This window comes from Sapajus apella, unplaced genomic scaffold (assembly GCF_009761245.1).
Source record: "Sapajus apella isolate SASKATOON/1434 unplaced genomic scaffold, GSC_monkey_1.0 scaffold103, whole genome shotgun sequence".
Classification (NCBI taxonomy): Eukaryota; Metazoa; Chordata; class Mammalia; order Primates; family Cebidae; genus Sapajus; species Sapajus apella.
Genome location: NW_022437043.1, coordinates 6,652,274 through 6,669,293, shown reverse-complemented (window position 1 = coordinate 6,669,293; position 17,020 = coordinate 6,652,274). Strand labels below are relative to the sequence as shown.

Genomic DNA, 17,020 nt, shown 5'->3' with positions numbered 1-17,020 from the left:
GAAGGGATCCAGTTTCAGTTTTTTGCATATGGCTAGCCAGTTTTCCGCATATGGCTAGCCAGTTTTCCCAACACCATTTATTAAATAGGGAATCCTTTCCCCATTGCTTGTTTTTGTCAGGTTTGTCAAAGATCAGATGCTTGTAGATGTGTGGCATTATTTCTGAGGCCTCTGTTCTATTCCATTGGTCTATATATCTGTTTTGGTAATAGTACCATGCTGTTTTGGTTATTGTAGCCTTGTAGTATAGTTTAGAGAAAAATTTATAGCAATAAATGCCCACAAGAGAAAGCAAGAAGGACCTAAAATCAAGACCCTAACACCACAATTAAAAGAACTAAAGGAGCAAGAGCAGAAAAATTCAAAAGCTATCAGAAGACAAGAAATAACTAACATCAGAGTAAATTGAAGGAGATAGAGACACGAAAAATCCTTTAAAAAAAAAAAAATCAGTGAATCCAGGAGCTGGCTTTTTTTGAAAAGATTAACAAAATAGACCACTAGCCAGACTAATAAAGAAGAAAAGAGGGAAGAATCAAATAGACACAATAAAAAATGGTAAACGGGATATCACCACTGATCCCACAGAAATACAAACTACCATCAGAGAATACTATAAACACCTCAATGCAAATAAACTAAAAAATCTGGGAGAAATGGACAAATTCGTGGCACATACAGCCTCCCAAGGCTAAACCAGGAAGAAGTCAAATCCCTGAATAAACTAATAACAAATTCTGAAATTGAGGCAATAATTAACAGCCTACCAACCAAAAAAAAGCCCAGGACCAGATGGATTCACAGCCGAATTCTACCAGAGGTACAAAGAAGAGCTACTATCATTCCTTCTGAAACTATTCCAAACAAAAGAAAAAAAAAAGGGGGACTCTTCCCTAATTCATTTTATGAGGCCAGCATCATCCTGATACCAAAACCTGGCAGAGAAACAACAAAAAAAGAAAATTTCAGGCCAATATCCCTGAAGAACATTGATGCGAAAATCCTCGATAAAAATATTGGCAAACCTAATCCAGCAGCACATCAAAAAGCTTATCCACCATGATCAAGTCAGCTTCATCCCTGGGATACAAGGCTGGTTCAACATACACAAATCAATAAATGTAATCTATCACATAAATAGAACCAATGATAAAAATCACATGATGATCTCAATAGATACAGAAAGGCCTTCAATAAAATTCAACACCCCTGCATGCTAAAAACTCTTAATAAACTAGGTACTGATGGAACATATCTTAAAATAATAAGAGCTATTTATGACAAACCCACAGCCAATATTATACTGAATGGGCAAAAGCTGGAAGCATTTCCTTTGAAAACCGGCACAAGACAAGGATACCCTCTCTCACCACTCCTATTCAATATAGTATTGGAAGTTCTGGCCAGGACAATCAGGCAAGAGAAAGAAATAAAGGGTATTCAAATAGGAAGAGAGTAAGTCAAATTGTCTCTGTTTGCAGATGACATGACTGTCTATTTAGAAAACCCCATCATCTCAGCCCAAAATCTTCTTAAGCTGATAAACAACTTCAGCAACATCTCAGGATACAAAATCAATGTGCAAAAATCACAAGCATCCCTAATACCAATAACAGACAAATCATGAGGGAACTCCCATTCACAATTGCTGCAAAGAGAATAAAACACCTAGGAATATAACTTACAAGGGATGTGATGGACCTCTTCAAGGAGAACTACAAACCACTGCTCAAGGAAATAAGAGAGGGCACAAACAAATGGAAAAACATTCCATGCTCATGGGGAAGAATCAATATCATGAGAATGGCCACACTTCTCAAAGTAATTTATAGATTCAATGCTATCTCCCTCAAGCTACCATTGACTATCTTCTCAGAATTAGGAAAAAAAAACTACCTTAAATTTCATAAAGAAAATTTCAAAAAAGAGCCGGTATAGCCAAGACAATCGTAAGCAAAAAGAACAAAGCTGGAGGCATCACACTACCTGACTTCGAACTATACTACAAGGTTGAGAGATTTAGAAGCAAATTTACCATAGGAGAGAAAGCTATACTGCTCCTGTCACCACTACCCATAATTATTTCTGACACCAGGAGTGCCACATAATGGTGTGATATAACGTAGTTTCCGCTCACCCATAATTAGCTAAAGGCATTGATAAAAGAGACACACTGAATATACGTAAGAACATAGTACATCAGCATATTCATGGCATGGAATGACCTAATTGAAAGATTTTGCTAGTCTAACAGAGAATGGGGTTGGGGGGATGTGGTTCCTAGTGACAGTGATGACCTGTAAGCATCACTGCATATAATCTAGTGAATTATTCTGCAAAGCACCTTAGCATACCTTATCTCACATTTCATTTCCATGGCAATCCTGGTAGGAAGGCAGGACAGTTATTATTCATTAAACAAAGATTCAATGAGCACATACTATGTGCTGGGTACTCCCTGCCAGGTATTTGGTGTGAGAAGATGAATGACACACTTCCTACTCATTCACTGGTCACTGCTCTGCCACATCCAATCTATCTCCAAGGCCTTCATGTTACCAAGTTAGGTTACCTGGTAACATGGCCTACAAAACCTGTGTGATCTGTCCCCTGCCCATCTTTCCAATTTTATCATGTGCCTCTTTATGCCTCATTCACTATGGTCCAGCTGCAGTGGACCATGCTGGGAAAGGACCCAGGGATTCTTCCCACCTCAGAGATTTCCAGTTTGTCTCCTCTGCCTGGAATGCTGTCCCCCCAACTCTTTGCCTGGATAATTCCTCCTCATCTTTCAAGTCTCAGATGAACTTGTCACTTCCTCCCATGTCCTCCTTCTCTCTATAAATTCAGTCTTTACTATTCTTTTTCATAGGACTTGACTTTCCTAGCACTCACAACACTTTATAAGGAAATATCTGTGTATCTGTTTGCATTCCAACTCCCCCATGAGACTGCAAGGCTTCAAAGGGTAGGGGTCATGACTTTTGTGTTCACTGCTATAACCCCAGCATCCACTCAACGCAGTACCTGCCTGGCACACAGCAGACGTGAGAACAAAAATATTAAACAAATGCAGTCAATGCCCTCAAGGTCCATAAAATAGATCCAGAGGCTAGTTTTACCAGAGGATGGGGGAGGCTTCAGGAAAAGCTCATGGCTTAAAGGTAAGCAGGTGCTTGCTAGGAATGCTACCTACTAAAATGATCTAGGTCACCAGGGGTGGACTGCAGGTAAAGGGTAGGAAGGAATGTATGGTGCCTCTTGGAATATGGGCTTTGACATCTGGGTCCATGGTGGTACAATTATTCAATAAAGAGAAATGTATTGTATATGTAGAAATGGAAGGTAAGGAAAGTCTGTCATTATGATGTATTACTGGGGTGCAAGACCCAAGGAAAAGAACAGCTTGACAGTGTTGAGAATTTGGATGGCAGGAACTCCCTTGCCTACCTGTCTCTCACCATTCTCAAAGCTAAATAGGAAAGATCATGATTTCAACCTGGGAATATTCAGTGCTGAGTCACAGGTGGCCACAGGTAAGGCCAGACCAAAGGGAGGGCAGTGGAAGGACCAGAAGATTTAGCACAGGATTTTTTTCTGACATCTGAAAAGATGTCAATGACGTAACTTAGTGCGCTTATCTTTGGGAGGGGAGGGCACAGAAGAAAAGAAAGAGAAAGCTTCAGTGTCTAGTATCTCACATGTCTAGCAATATCTATTTCATTTCCACTGGGTGGTCCCTGTCCTGAATTTATTTCTAATCGCTCTATGTTTTTTCTTCTTTTTTTCTTTCGTTTTTCTGTATTAACCTCAATAGGAATAATTGCTCTATGTTTTAATTTCTGCGCTGTTCTATATTCCTCCTGGATGCAGTCAGGGCAGAAATCCTAAATAAATACATTAAAATACCACCTAATGTCAAAATGGTATTGGGTTGAAAATCATCAAAGTATGACATTACTAAGGGAGATACTTCATGCTGTTAACTCCTCAACAGCTTCTTTGGCCTGACCAGAGGTCTACAAATACTGGGTAGTTAACAGAAGGCAGGAAAAAGAAGAAGAATCATCTGGCATTCATTGCTACCAATAGTGAAACTTTCTAGTCCCACCTCCCCCAACCCTTGACACACAGAACAGCATTACATGAAACAGGAAGCTATGAATCATTATTCTGGTTAAATAATAAGAACATATACTTTATTTCATAAGCTAACATAGTGGGAAGGGGGAAAAAAACCCATCCTGGAAGCCTCAATGAAAAAACTATTTTTGAGAGGAGGGAAAAGAAGCTAAACTTTTCATGGTAGCAGTAAAGCATAGTAGGAAAAGACTAAGATTCAACGGAAAACTGTGAGATATCCAAGCCTGGGGAAGGCAGTGCAATGCAATAGGACTAAATAGGTAGACAGACTGACAGAAAGAGTGAGCTGGGCAGCACTGATTATCAGGAGCTCTGGGATCTAGTCCTGGGTCTGGGTACCATGTGACAGCTAAATAGCCTAAAATAAGTCTCATTGGGCATCAGTTTCATCCTTTGCAAGATTATACATCTGAAACAGATCACCTCTGAAGACCCCTTCCAGTTTAAAAACTTCTCTTTAATAATATACCTAATTTTATTTTTCATGCCAGAATTTATAATTCAATCAGAACAGCTACAACGGGCCAGGCATTTTGATGACTATCTGACTCTCATCTAGAAGCATGTGCAGTAAATATTATCATAACCGTTCACGCATTATAATAGTAAAGGCCAGCATTTGCAAGTGCTTTACTGCATTTGTATTCACTTGCTACATCCTCCCAATAATCCTGAGTAGGTATTAGTATTAACCCCATTCTACAGATGAAGAAGGTAAGGCACAAAGAGATTAAATAACCCGCCCAAAGTCACATGGCTAGCAGTGACAAAGTCAGGATATAAATCCAGGGAGTTTGTCTCCAGACACGACACTTGACCCGGATATGATAATTGAGGCTTTTGGAGTTTAGATAACTTTGGCTACCAAATGGCAGACCTGGGTTCAGATGCAGGTGTATCACACTCCAAGGCCTGTGCTCCATCCACAACTGTGTGCTTGGGAAAGAATAACTGACTCTTAGAGAATAATTTCTTTTAAAGGTTTTTGTTTACACTCTATGCAATGCCTTCCATCAGAATCCATCCCCCACCAATTTCTCCCCTTGAAGAGTTACGGAAAGGCAAAAGGCAAACAGAGACAAAGAACTCATTTCTTTTTAAAAAATTTTTATTTCTTTCTTTATTTTTTCAATTGACAAATAACTCATTTCATGAGTATCTGCTGTAGGTGAGGCACTGTGCCAGATAGAGGAAAAGGGGCAGGGGGGCTGCCTGCTTCTTTATTCCTGCTCTAACAACCTGACTTCCTTTCAGGAGTTACCTACTTTTGTCTCAGTCAACAGGCAGGACCAGATGGCTTCTCTTAGGTGATAGTGGTCCAATTAGCAAGCCACACGGCTACCCAGATTTCACACTGAAGCTTTCTCGTCAATTCACTGACTGCTTTGTGAGGCTCCCTCTTGCTCCCCGCCCCCCATGTGTTGGCTAAATCAGCAGAGTGTTTACAAATACACTGCGATGTGCCAAGAAAAATCTGCACAGTCAAAACATACACTTCCTTCCAATTTGAAGCAGAACTGTTTCTCATTGCAACTATTTTATTATGATATTCCTCCACCTTATTTTCGCACTTAGCCTGATGTATATTTTGCCACCTCACCTTATTCTGCAACCTGTACATTAGACGCAGTGCCATTTCTCATCTTTTGCACAATCTTCCAAAAGAGTTTTCTGTAGTCAATGGGAGGCAGCCAAAAAGTACAAGAGTACTTGAGGTACTTGAGCAAGTATTAATAGCAAAAACCTGCTCTCACCAAACCTTCAGGGGCCTGGTTTCTTCTCTTTCACACTTTTGTTGGAAGGTAGAGTGGGGACACAGAGCGGCTGAAGCAGTTGTCCAGGGGACCATACATGCTGTGCTCCTTGCTGCCAGGTACTTGAGCGTCTACTGATTTTTTTTTTTTTTTTGGCAATAAAAAAATTCTAAATTTATCTAGTTTTTTTCACACTTTAAATTACAGGCATATCTTGGAAATATTGCAGGCTTTGTTCCAGACCACCACAATAGAGCAAATATTACAATAAAGTGAGTCAAACAAATATTTTGGTTTCTGAGTGCACATAAAAGTTATGTTTACCCTTTACTGTAGTCTATTAAGTGTACAATAGCATTATGTTTAAAAGAGCAATGTACCTTCCCTTAACTTTTTTTTTTGAGAGAGAGTTTTGCTCTTGTTGCCCAGGCTGAAGTACAGTGGCATGATCTCAGCTCACTGCAACTTCCACCTCCCGGGTTCAAGCAATTCTCCTGCCTCAGCCTCCTGAGTAGCTGAGATTACAGGCGCGTACCACCACACCTGGCTACTTTTGTATTTTTAGTAGAGACAGGGTTTTACCATGTTTGTTAGGCTGGTCTCGAACTTCTGACCTCAGGTGATCCACCTGCCGTAGCCTCCCAAGGTGCTGGGATTACAGGCGTGAGATACCGCGCCTGGCTCATACCTTAACTTTCAAATACTTTATTGCTAAAAAATGTTAACAATCATCTGAGCCTTTAGCAATTCATAATCTTTTTGCTGGTGGAGGGCCTTGCCTCAATGTTGATGGCTGTTGACTAACCAGGGTGGTAGTTGCTGAAAGATGAGATGGCTGTGGCAATTTATTAAACAAACTAATAGGGAAGCTTACCACATCGATTGACCCTTCCTTTCACCAAAGATTTGTCTGTAGTACCTGATGCTACTTGACAGCATTTTACCCACAAAACTTCTTTCAAAACTGGATTCACTCTTATATCTCATTTTCAAATAATTTGTTTTCTGGTTATAAAAGTTATATATATTCATTGTATAAAACTGAAAATAAATAAAAGTATATTTTTTAAAAAAGAGGGTAAAAGTAACTGCATCCTATCACCTAGAGACAGCCAGTGTAACAACTTTGGATCACTTCCTTTATTTCTGTATCTATCTTCATTTCATAAGCGTATATATAACATGTAAACACAGATACATGAACCCACACTTGAGTTAAAAAGAGAGAGATGGGTCCAGGCATGATGGCTCACAACTGTAATCCCTGCACTTTGGGAGGCCAAGGCAGTGGATTGCTTGAGCTCAGGAGTTTGAGACCAGCCTGGGCAACAAGGCAAAATCCTGTCTCTAGAAGCACTATAAAAATTAGCCAAGTGTAATGGTACATGCCTGTAGTTCCTGCTACTCAGGAGGCTGAGGTGGGAGGATCGCTTGAGCCGGGGAGTTTGAGGTTGCAGTGAGCCAAGATCCCACTACTGCACTCCAGGCTGGGTGACAGAGGGAATCTCTGTCTCAAAAAAAAACAAAAACAAAGGCAGAAAGAGAGAAAAAGAGAGAGAGATAGAGAGAGAGAGAGAGAGAGAGAGAGAGAGAGAGAGAGAGAGGGGGGGGGGCGGGATAATCCCATACTTTCCCATTATATCTGGGAGTACAGGCATGCACCACCACGCCTGGCTAATTTTCTTTATTTTTAGTAGAGATGGAGCCTATGTTGCCAAAGCTGCTCTTGAACTCCTGAACTCAAGCAATCCTCCTGCCCTGGCCTCTGAAAGTCCGGGGATTACACGTGTAAGCCACCACACCCAGCTAGTCTTGACTTTTAATGGCCAGATATACTGTTCGGAACTACTATAATTTACTTACATTCCCCTAGTATGAAAACTATGTCTTCAGTTTTTCACTATAAATATCTTAGTATATAAAGCTGGGTACATATATCTGATGTTTCCTTCAGAAATGATACTTTTTAAAATTAACAATTTTTCTGTTATTTACAGAAAAATGGAAAGATACAAGTAAGCAAAAATAGTCAACTATAATCTCCTTTTTAAAATACTTTTGTATATATCCTCAGACTTTGCTTCATACTATCCATACATGGACACAAACATATATTACAATGGGATCATACTATTAATAATTTTTAAATGGCAACAACAATAATAATCATGTATTGAGTACTTACCACATAACAGACACTGTGATTTTCTCATTTAATCTCTTCAACAATCCCCTCAACAACTGCTCAGCTTTCCCAAATTTGATTGCACATTGGAATCATCTGGGGAACTTCGACAATACTGTTCTCTGTCCCAGCCCCAGAGATTCATATTTAACTAGACTCAGTGAGGCCTGGGCTTGGGAAGTTTGAAAAGGTCCCCAGGTGATCTTTGGGCACACTAGATAGGAACTATTAGGTTAACTAGGATTTTATCCCTATTTTACTGATGTGGAAATCAAGGAACACTAAGACAAGTAACATACCCAACAGCATACAGCTGATAAAGGTGTAGCTGGGATTTGAATTCAGGTGAAAGCCCAGAGTCCATACTTCCAGCAACAGTTGACCCTTGAACAATACGAGTTTGAACTGTACAGGTTCACTTACATGCAGATGTTTTTCAACCAAATACCCAGATGGAAAATACAGTAATCCCAGAATATGAAACCCACGAATATGGAAGGCCAAGTTTTCCTATATGCAGGTTCTGTAGGGCTGACTACAGGACTTGAGTATGCTAGGATTTTTGTATATTTGGGATCTTCAAATCCCCCGAGTACATGGAGGGATGACTGTATCAACAGCTTGGAATCTGCTTTCCCCTGCTCCCCGACTCCCTGACCCCTGGATTTAACATCATGTCATAAACCTATTTCTATGTTAATAAATAGAACTCTACATTATTATTTTCGGTAATTACTGTATTCCATTGTATAGATGCATCAAAATGCAAGTGTTTTCAATTGTTCCCATTATAGAAAATGCTGCAATTAATATCCTTATTGATACATCTTTGTGCACATTCTTAATTACTTCCTTAGAATAAATTCCAAGAACATAAAATGCTGGGTCAAAAGGTAAACACATTTTTTAAAGCTTTTAATAAATATTGCCAAATTGACATTCCCACCACAAGTGTATGAGAACATCTGCTTCCTTGTGTCTTTGCCAACAGTGAGTTCTGTCATTCCTTTTTAATCTTTGCAAATTATACTGGAGAAAACGGTATGCCATTCTAATTCTTTATTTGACTACTACCGAGATACATGTTTACTAGTCATTTGCATTTCTTCTTTGATGTATTTTCCTTTGCACATTTTCCCTTGTCCTTTGTACATTTTTCTAGTAAAATCGTTGTTTTTTTCTTATCGCCCTGTTAAGTCTTTGTGTTTCAGATAATGAATCTTGCTGCAATTGTTTCTAGTTTTCTCATTAACTTTATTTATGGTTTGTGCAGAAATTTTAAATTTTCATATAATTGATTATATTAATCTTTTTCCTTATTATTCTACCTTTGATAATATGCATACAAATATCTTCCCTATATATAGTCTTCCATATTTTTTGAGTTCCTTTATCATTGCCCTCTCTTAAAAAAAAAAAAAAAAACACTACCTTTATTTATTGCAGCAGCTCTAAAACAAGACTGCACAACAGAATTGCTCATAGAGCTTCTTTAAATGCTCAGGTCTTATGACTAAATCACAATCTAGGGGAATGGGGACCTGAGTAGGAATATTTTTTTAAAGCACCACAGGTAATTCTGATGCCCCCTCCTTTAATAAGAAACATATTAATCCTTCTAAATTTATGCTGTCATTTTTTCCAAATTACTTCAGCACATTTGTTAAATACATCAGTTCATTAATTTGAAGTGCTACTTTTATCCTGGTTGATAAGCTCCATGATAGCAGAGACCATACCTGTTTCCACTGACCATTGCGTCTCTAGGGCCCAGCAGAGTGCCTGCTGCACAACTAGTCTTCAATAAATGTTAATGGAATAAATAAATAACACCTGACAACACAAGTCTCCAACCTCAAACTGGCTGGAGATTATTAATGATAACCCTGAGTTATCAAAAATATTAAATTATGCTCAGTACACTCTGTTTAAAGTGGCCAGAAAATAAACTAGAGAACTCCATTAAGTTAAGTCAAAATAATAATGCTAGCCCCATTTAAGAGGTATGGGAATTCAGATCAAATTCCCCGTGGAGGAACCAGACAGCAATGACCCAAGAAACTAAAGAGATTTGGGTTCCTCTAGTTCTTAGGGTTCCTCCACAAGCTCTGGGGACTGACTCAGAAGCTTCCTTGAGCTGAGGACAGACTCATGTATTCCCTCTTCCATGAGCCCAGGAAAAGAATACTGGAATTGGGAATTAGGTGACCTGGATCTTAATACTAGCTCTAGGATCAACTGCTACCTATTGAACATTGGGCTTATCACTTAACCTCTAGGGATTGAGCTAGATGTTTTCTAAGGATCTTTTCAAGTGTAAACATCTACTTAAAGACCCAAATGGACAACCACAGGGCAGGGCTTCCAAGGACAACCTGAAATTACCTCCAAAGAACAAGGTCCCAGTCCCACCCCAGGTTATAGGAAAATAATAGTGACAGTGGTAGTAATAACAGCTATTGCTAAATTTTACTGAGCACTTATCATATGCTAAACAATATTCTAAATGTCTTACTATTATAATAAAGGCACATACTTATATGGCATTTACTATGTTCCAAGTGCTCTGCATATATTAGTTTAACTTATCTTTACAGCAAGTTTAGCAGGTGTTCTACTTCTCCCCCTTTTCAAAAATTGATATATAATAGCTGTACATATTTTGGGGGTATATGTGATATTTTGATACGCATATACAATGTGTAATGATCAAATCAGGGTAACTGGGATATCCATCACCTCTAACATTTATCTTCGTGTTAAAAACATTCCAATTTTTTTCAAGCCATTTTGAAATATACAATAAATTATTGTTAGCTGTAGTCTCCCTGCTGTACTATTGAATACTAGAACTTTTTCCTTTTCTCTAATTGTATGCTTATACCCATTAACCCACTTCTCTTCATTCCCCAACCTCCTTCCCTTCCCAGACTCTGGAAACCAGCATTCGACTTTCTACCCTCATGAGATCCACATTTTTTTAGTTCCCATATGAGTGAGAATATGCAGTATTTACCTTTCTGTGCCTGGTTTATTTCACTTACATAATGACTCCCAGTTCCATCCATGTTGCTGCAAATGACAGGATTTCATTCCTTTTGTGGCTAATATTTCATTGAGTATTTGTAACACATGTTCTTTATCCATTCATCCAGTGATGGACACTTAGGTTGACTTCCTATCTTGGCTATTGTGAATAGTGCTGCAATAAACATTGGAGTGCAGCACTTCTTTTCAATACTGATTTCCTTTCTTTCGGCTATATACCTAGCAGTGGGATGACTTACATTACTATCTCCATTTACAGGAGAAAACTTGCACACAGAGGGATTAAGTGACTTGCCCAAGGCCTCGTATCTACGAAGTGACAGAACCAATGGAATGAAACTCAGATCCACACATTTAACTATCACACCACACTGCTTCCAAACTATCATTGTACTCTGCTTGTTACTTCAGAGGTTGCCCAAAACAAGGGATAAGCTACAGTTATCCAAAGAGCTTACTTATATGGAACACACCCCTCTTTACTAATGCTAGAAAAATGAAGTTTCACTTCAATGTAATTTTAAGCACATCAGATTTCAGGGTCAGGGCTTGCAAAATACATTATTTACTAAGAAAATATGACATTTTGATTAAGAGTTGTTAAACATTAAGATGTTTTTATTATAAAATAAATCATTAACTGGTAATGACATTTCCATTAACTACAGAGAAAAAAATACAAGCTTTTTATGCACCATTAGGAACAAAACTTTAGATCCCCATCTGTGCCAGCCTCAGTTATGTAGTTTCAAAACTGTCTTTGAGACATTGACCTGACAGCCCACAGGTGTCTCAGCCCCAACAGGTCATCCAAATCCAGTGCACCAGCCCCTTCAGCTACCTCTCATGCTCCCCATCCCAGAGAATGGCACCACTGGCCCTCAGGCACCCAAGCAGGTAGTTAACCCAGGCCCACTTCTTGCCACATCCAATCAGTCACAGAACATTCTAGAATCTCATTCTCTCTAACCTTTCTGCCCTTGCTTCTGCTCAGACCCTTACCATTTCTTCCCTCAAGTATTCCAGAAACCTCCTGACTGACTCCCAGTTTTCATCGTCTCCAGCTCAGCACTGCTGCCAAAGTAATCTTTCTAAAACAAAATCTGATTATGTTACTTCCCTGTTTAGAATCTTTGTCTTCAGGATAAAGTGTAAAATCCTTCCTAGAACATACAAGGCTCTTTATTATCTGGCCTCCAACTACCTTCCCTGCTTGGTCTGAGGTCGTGCCCCTACACATCTCACATGAGGCAAACAGAGGAACTTGGAACTTCCCAAACAGTGCTGCTCTGTCTGCCCAGAATGCAATTCTCTCATTTGCCCATCTGGCAAACTCCTACTCATTTTTTTAGACCAGCTCAAAACTCAGACTTCATCAAGCTTTTCGCTGGGCTTCCCTTGCTTTTTGTACCTCTCTATTCTAACACTTATTCAACAGGGCAAAATTATTTGTTTATATGTCTGTCTTTAGATGACAAGGAATCTTCCAGCATCCTGCAACTTATTGATCTCTGTATTTTGTTTGTTGAATGAATGTCTCAGGATTTAAGCAAAAATATCCAAACTGCTTTTGATAAATGCCCATTGTGTGAGTCAAAGCAAGCATACAGGCCAAATCTCATTTCCATAAATGTTTTCAAATTGATAATCTTCATACATGGAAACTACTTGTTACATTTGTATGCCTAAGTAAAGTCATAACCAACACAATGAAACATTTTTAAAAGATACATTAGACAACCAGCTAACCAACATGCTGAATATTTCTAGATATTCAAGCTATTTCATTCTACTCCATTTAAGTGGTCTTTAACTTTTTGTGGGTCACAGGCCAATTTTGGCAATGTTTGTCTACCATTTCTTAAATCCACACTCACTTTTCATAACCATAAAAATCCCACATACCCCTGGAGATTCTGAAACCCTCCAAGGGGCACAAGCCACAACCCCACTAAAAATAAAACAATTTTGTATGTGGTAGGAATTCACAAGTTCATGAGAGATGTAATCCATCAGCTAAGATACTCCTGAGCTTTGCTCTCAGGTAGTTCATATTTTAAAACATGCATTTTCCTTCTTGAAGTTTATATTGTATCAAATATAAACATTGTAACATTAAATACAAACTGCGTAAGTCACAAGAAAGTTTTTGTTGGGAAAATGAAGCTGGAGAGGAACTGACATCTGTCTCCCCCACCTTATGGTGGGGAATCTTATGATAGAAATGTGCCAGAAACAAATGAAAAACACAAATGAGAAAAAAAAAAATCCCACCTCCTGGCTTATAACCCCCTACGAGCACTTGTTTTTTTTTTTGTTTTTGTTTTTTGAGATGGAGTTTCGCTCTTGTTACCCAGGCTGGAGTGCAATGGCCCGATCTCGGCTCACCGCAACCTCCGCCTCCTGGGTTCAGGCAATTCTCCTGCCTCAGCCTCCTGAGTAGCTGGGATTACAGGCACGTGCCACCATGCCCAGCTAATTTTTTGTAGTTTTTAGTAGAGACAGGGTTTCACCATGTTGACCAGGATGGTCTCGATCTCTTGACCTTGTGATCCACCCGCCTCGGCCTCCCAAAGTGCTGGGATTACAGGCGTGAGCCACGGCATGCCATTTTCCTACTTCTCCTCCAACCCCACTTTTAAATAATTTGAACTTATAGCTAGCAGCAGCTTCTTTTAAACTAATGTGTTTTGTCCTTGCAAAGACAAAGGGTTAAATTAAAGAACAGCTGGCTGCCTGCCATTGGCTGGGTGGGAAACGGTTGGGTGAGGGTAGAGAACACAGTAGGAGGAAAAACCAGTTAGAAGAATAAGTACTAATTTCTTACCCTGCCACATGGCCATCTTGATCCTATCTTCACCCACGCTGGGGTTACAGGCTGAGTTTCCCAGAGCCTCTCAGTTTTGTAGGGAGATTTGATGGAAAGGGAGCTATGTGGCTACGTTTTCTGCAAGGTGCTAAAGCTCCAAACCTGAAAATGTAAACAGAAAAATAAATACCTAAAAGAAACTACACATTTCAAATGATTGAAAAGTATCTCCTGCCCCTCTCTGAACTTCTCTTTCAAAGATATGCAGGCACAGGTAGTGTCAAGTTTCCCTCTAAGCAGCAAGGTATCTCTGAAGAGAGAGAAAATCGAGAGATCTGGAGTGAGTTAATGTTGCCACTCAGTGCTGTACAATTCTGCATGAATCACTGGAGCTTCAGTAAATGAGTTCTGAGTCTCAGCTGATGAGTTGCTGGATGAAATCACCGTTAAGCACCTTTCCTACCTTAAAGTTTCATGCTTTGGAGACTGAAGAGCAACCTTAACAGCCAGTGCCCTAACCAACCCCCAAATACCCAACTTTACATTTAAAAATCAGTAGAAGGAGAGAAAGTTTGTGAATAGTTTGGAAACAGATCTTGTATAGGGGAAAAAAAGGAAGCAGAATTAAAAGTGAAGAGTGATACCCTTTAAGAGGTGGTTCTTTCTCCTTGCATCATTATACTTTCCTACTGTTTGCAAATTTCATATAGTGAGCATATATTGCTTTTATAATCGGGTGTAAATGAACCAAAGAAAAATGTAAAAATGGAATACCAATTTAAAGAAAATAAAATTAATTCAGCTAATTCCTATTGTTAAAACTTCAAATCCAGTCTTAAGACAATACTATTTCCAAAGACATTAAAGGAATTAGGGACCAGGCTCAGTGACTCACGTCTGTAATCCCAGCACTTTGGGAGGCTGAAGAGGGCGCATCACCTGAGGTCAGGAGTTCGAGATCAGCCTGGCCAACGTGGTGAAACCCCATCTCTACTAAAAATACAAAAATTAGCCGAGCATGATGGCACACTATAATTACAAGTGATGCCTATAATCCCAACTACTCAGGAGGTCAAGGCAAGAGAATCGCTTTAACCTGGGAGGTGGAGGTTGCAGTGAGCCGAGACTGTGCCCAGCCTGGGCGACAGAACAAGATCCGTCTCTAGAAAAAATAAAAATAAAAGAGCTAGGAATGAGACAAAATGAGGGGTCTGGCGACTTAGTTTGATTTAGAGGTTTAACACTCTGCTTGTCCATTTAAACAAGATCTCAGGTCTTCCGTATTTAGCATGCAAGCCAATCTGTTGTTTTGTTTTGTTTTTTATAAAAGTCTTCACCTTTTTGACCTGGTCAACATCAAAGTAGATTGCTATTTCCATATCTTTTATACAACCAACAGCTCCACCCACTAAGTGTGCTAAAACACAAACACTGAAGGCTAATGCCAACGTGAGAATCACGTTGGCCTTCTTTAATGACAAAAGGGTTAACGTGTACACAAGTCCGAAAACATCAACAGAGAAAAGACAGTGATTTGGACAAGGAAAAGTTGGTGAAGTCCAAGAAAAGTAGGAACTCACAAACTCCCAGGGTGTATTCACCAGGAAAAAGCGCTCCGATGACTTATATGAGACCTGGGACAGTCTGTTTTGGTTTGCCTTTTTTTCTTCCTATTTCGCATGCAGTTAAGAAGTAATGATCGGCACCGCGTAAAACTAGGCGAAATTTAACAGCTCTTAAGTTAAATACAAGCAGTTGCTAATAAATGTACGAAGTTTATGTAAAGCGGCTTCGTACTGGTTTTCTATGTTCCAAACTTCTAGATTTCCTTCACTTACCCGGGGAAGCTTCCACTGACGTTGTTATCGCACGGGCACAGGTACAACTTCTCTTGGAACTCCCGGCAACTGATTTGCTCTGAAATGTTAATCAAAGGAAACGTGCTTCAATGTAAAGGTAAAGTTTTCCCGTATGGGTCAAGGCGCTCAAGAGCAAGGCTCGAAATTCTGGAGAGAACTAGCTACGCGCGTTAAGTGGCAAAATGAAAACAGTGCAGCAACTACTTTTCTCCACCTCGCTAAGTTTCTCCACTTCGCTAAAACCCACACAAAACAAGCGGCAAGTCCAGAGCCGGAGGGAGAAGAGCCGGGCCTCGGCTGAGTTTTGCCAGGCTAAATCACCCTACCCCAGTCCGGGAAAGGGAACGCAGGCTGCAAACCACTCCGATTCAAAAGCGGGGCGGGCTTGGCGCCTCTCCGCAAGGAAACTTCGCTCGGGCAGCCCAGGGACCCTTCTCCGAGAACAGGGTTGGGCTCCCGGGAAGACGCCGCTTCGCACTGGCTGGAACTAGCCTGTCTACCTCCTCCGAGCTCCCGGCTGCCGCCGCCGGGAGCGGGGAAGCCCCATCTCCTGGGGGCCAAGTCAGCAGGGTTGCGCTTCCCCTGTGTCGCTGAGCTTAGTGGGTGCTCCGGGGGTGGGCCGGGGGTCAGCGGCCCGCCAAGGACCTGCTGGGGAAGGGACAGCCCGTTTGCCTTTACCTGTCGCCGAGGTCCGGAGCGACGGAGCCCGTGTCAGCCGCCGGTGGGCAGCGCGCTCGGTCGGCTCTGGCGTCCAGGACACCAAGTTGAGCGAGCGCCCCACGTAGCCGGCAGAGCTTCATTCACACAGCCCAGCCTGGGAGGAGGGGGAGCGAAGCGGGCGCGCGGCTCATGTGACAGGGCGCCTCGTAAGTACCGTCTCAGCCCAACCAGCGTCTGCGCGTGCGCGCCACGGCGGGCTCACACCCGGCACCTCCGCCCAGCGAAGGTGAGGGGACGCCCGCCGGGGAGGAGCTGCCGGGAGGAGTTTCAATTTGCGCAGCCGCAGTAATCAGCCCCGCTCGCTGCCATATTTAATGAGGACTGGGCAGGCTGGTCCTACCTAATCCAGTGCTGGGCGTGTCAGTTGCCTTTGGAAACGCAATGCCCATTGTGTTTCACTATTTCCAGCCTGCAGTGCCTTTTTGCGGAGGGACATGGGTTGTCCTTAGAATAAAACTGTCTATCCTGAGCTTGCGGCCCACAGAGTAATTAGTAGTAGAAA

General features: G+C 40.9%; 1 protein-coding gene across 3 annotated transcripts in view; it reads right to left on the bottom strand.

The window, feature by feature from the left end:
• Positions 1–16,690, bottom strand: part of CLCN5 (chloride voltage-gated channel 5) — a 157,138-nt gene extending 140,448 nt beyond the window's left edge. For 2 of the 3 annotated variants that reach the window (XR_004262796.1, XM_032258686.1), the window contains exons 1-3: positions 16,477–16,690; positions 15,778–15,856; positions 13,958–14,101 (exon numbers count right to left, since the gene is read on the bottom strand). Coding sequence is in view for 2 of the 3 variants with exons in the window: in XM_032258686.1 (XP_032114577.1) it covers positions 13,958–13,973 (16 nt within the window). In the remaining variant the exon portion in view is untranslated. Of the gene's footprint in view, positions 1–13,957; positions 14,102–15,519; positions 15,655–15,777; positions 15,857–16,476 lie in introns of all 3 variants that reach the window. The other variant, XM_032258687.1, reaches the window with a different exon arrangement.
• Positions 16,691–17,020: the final 330 nt, after the last annotated feature.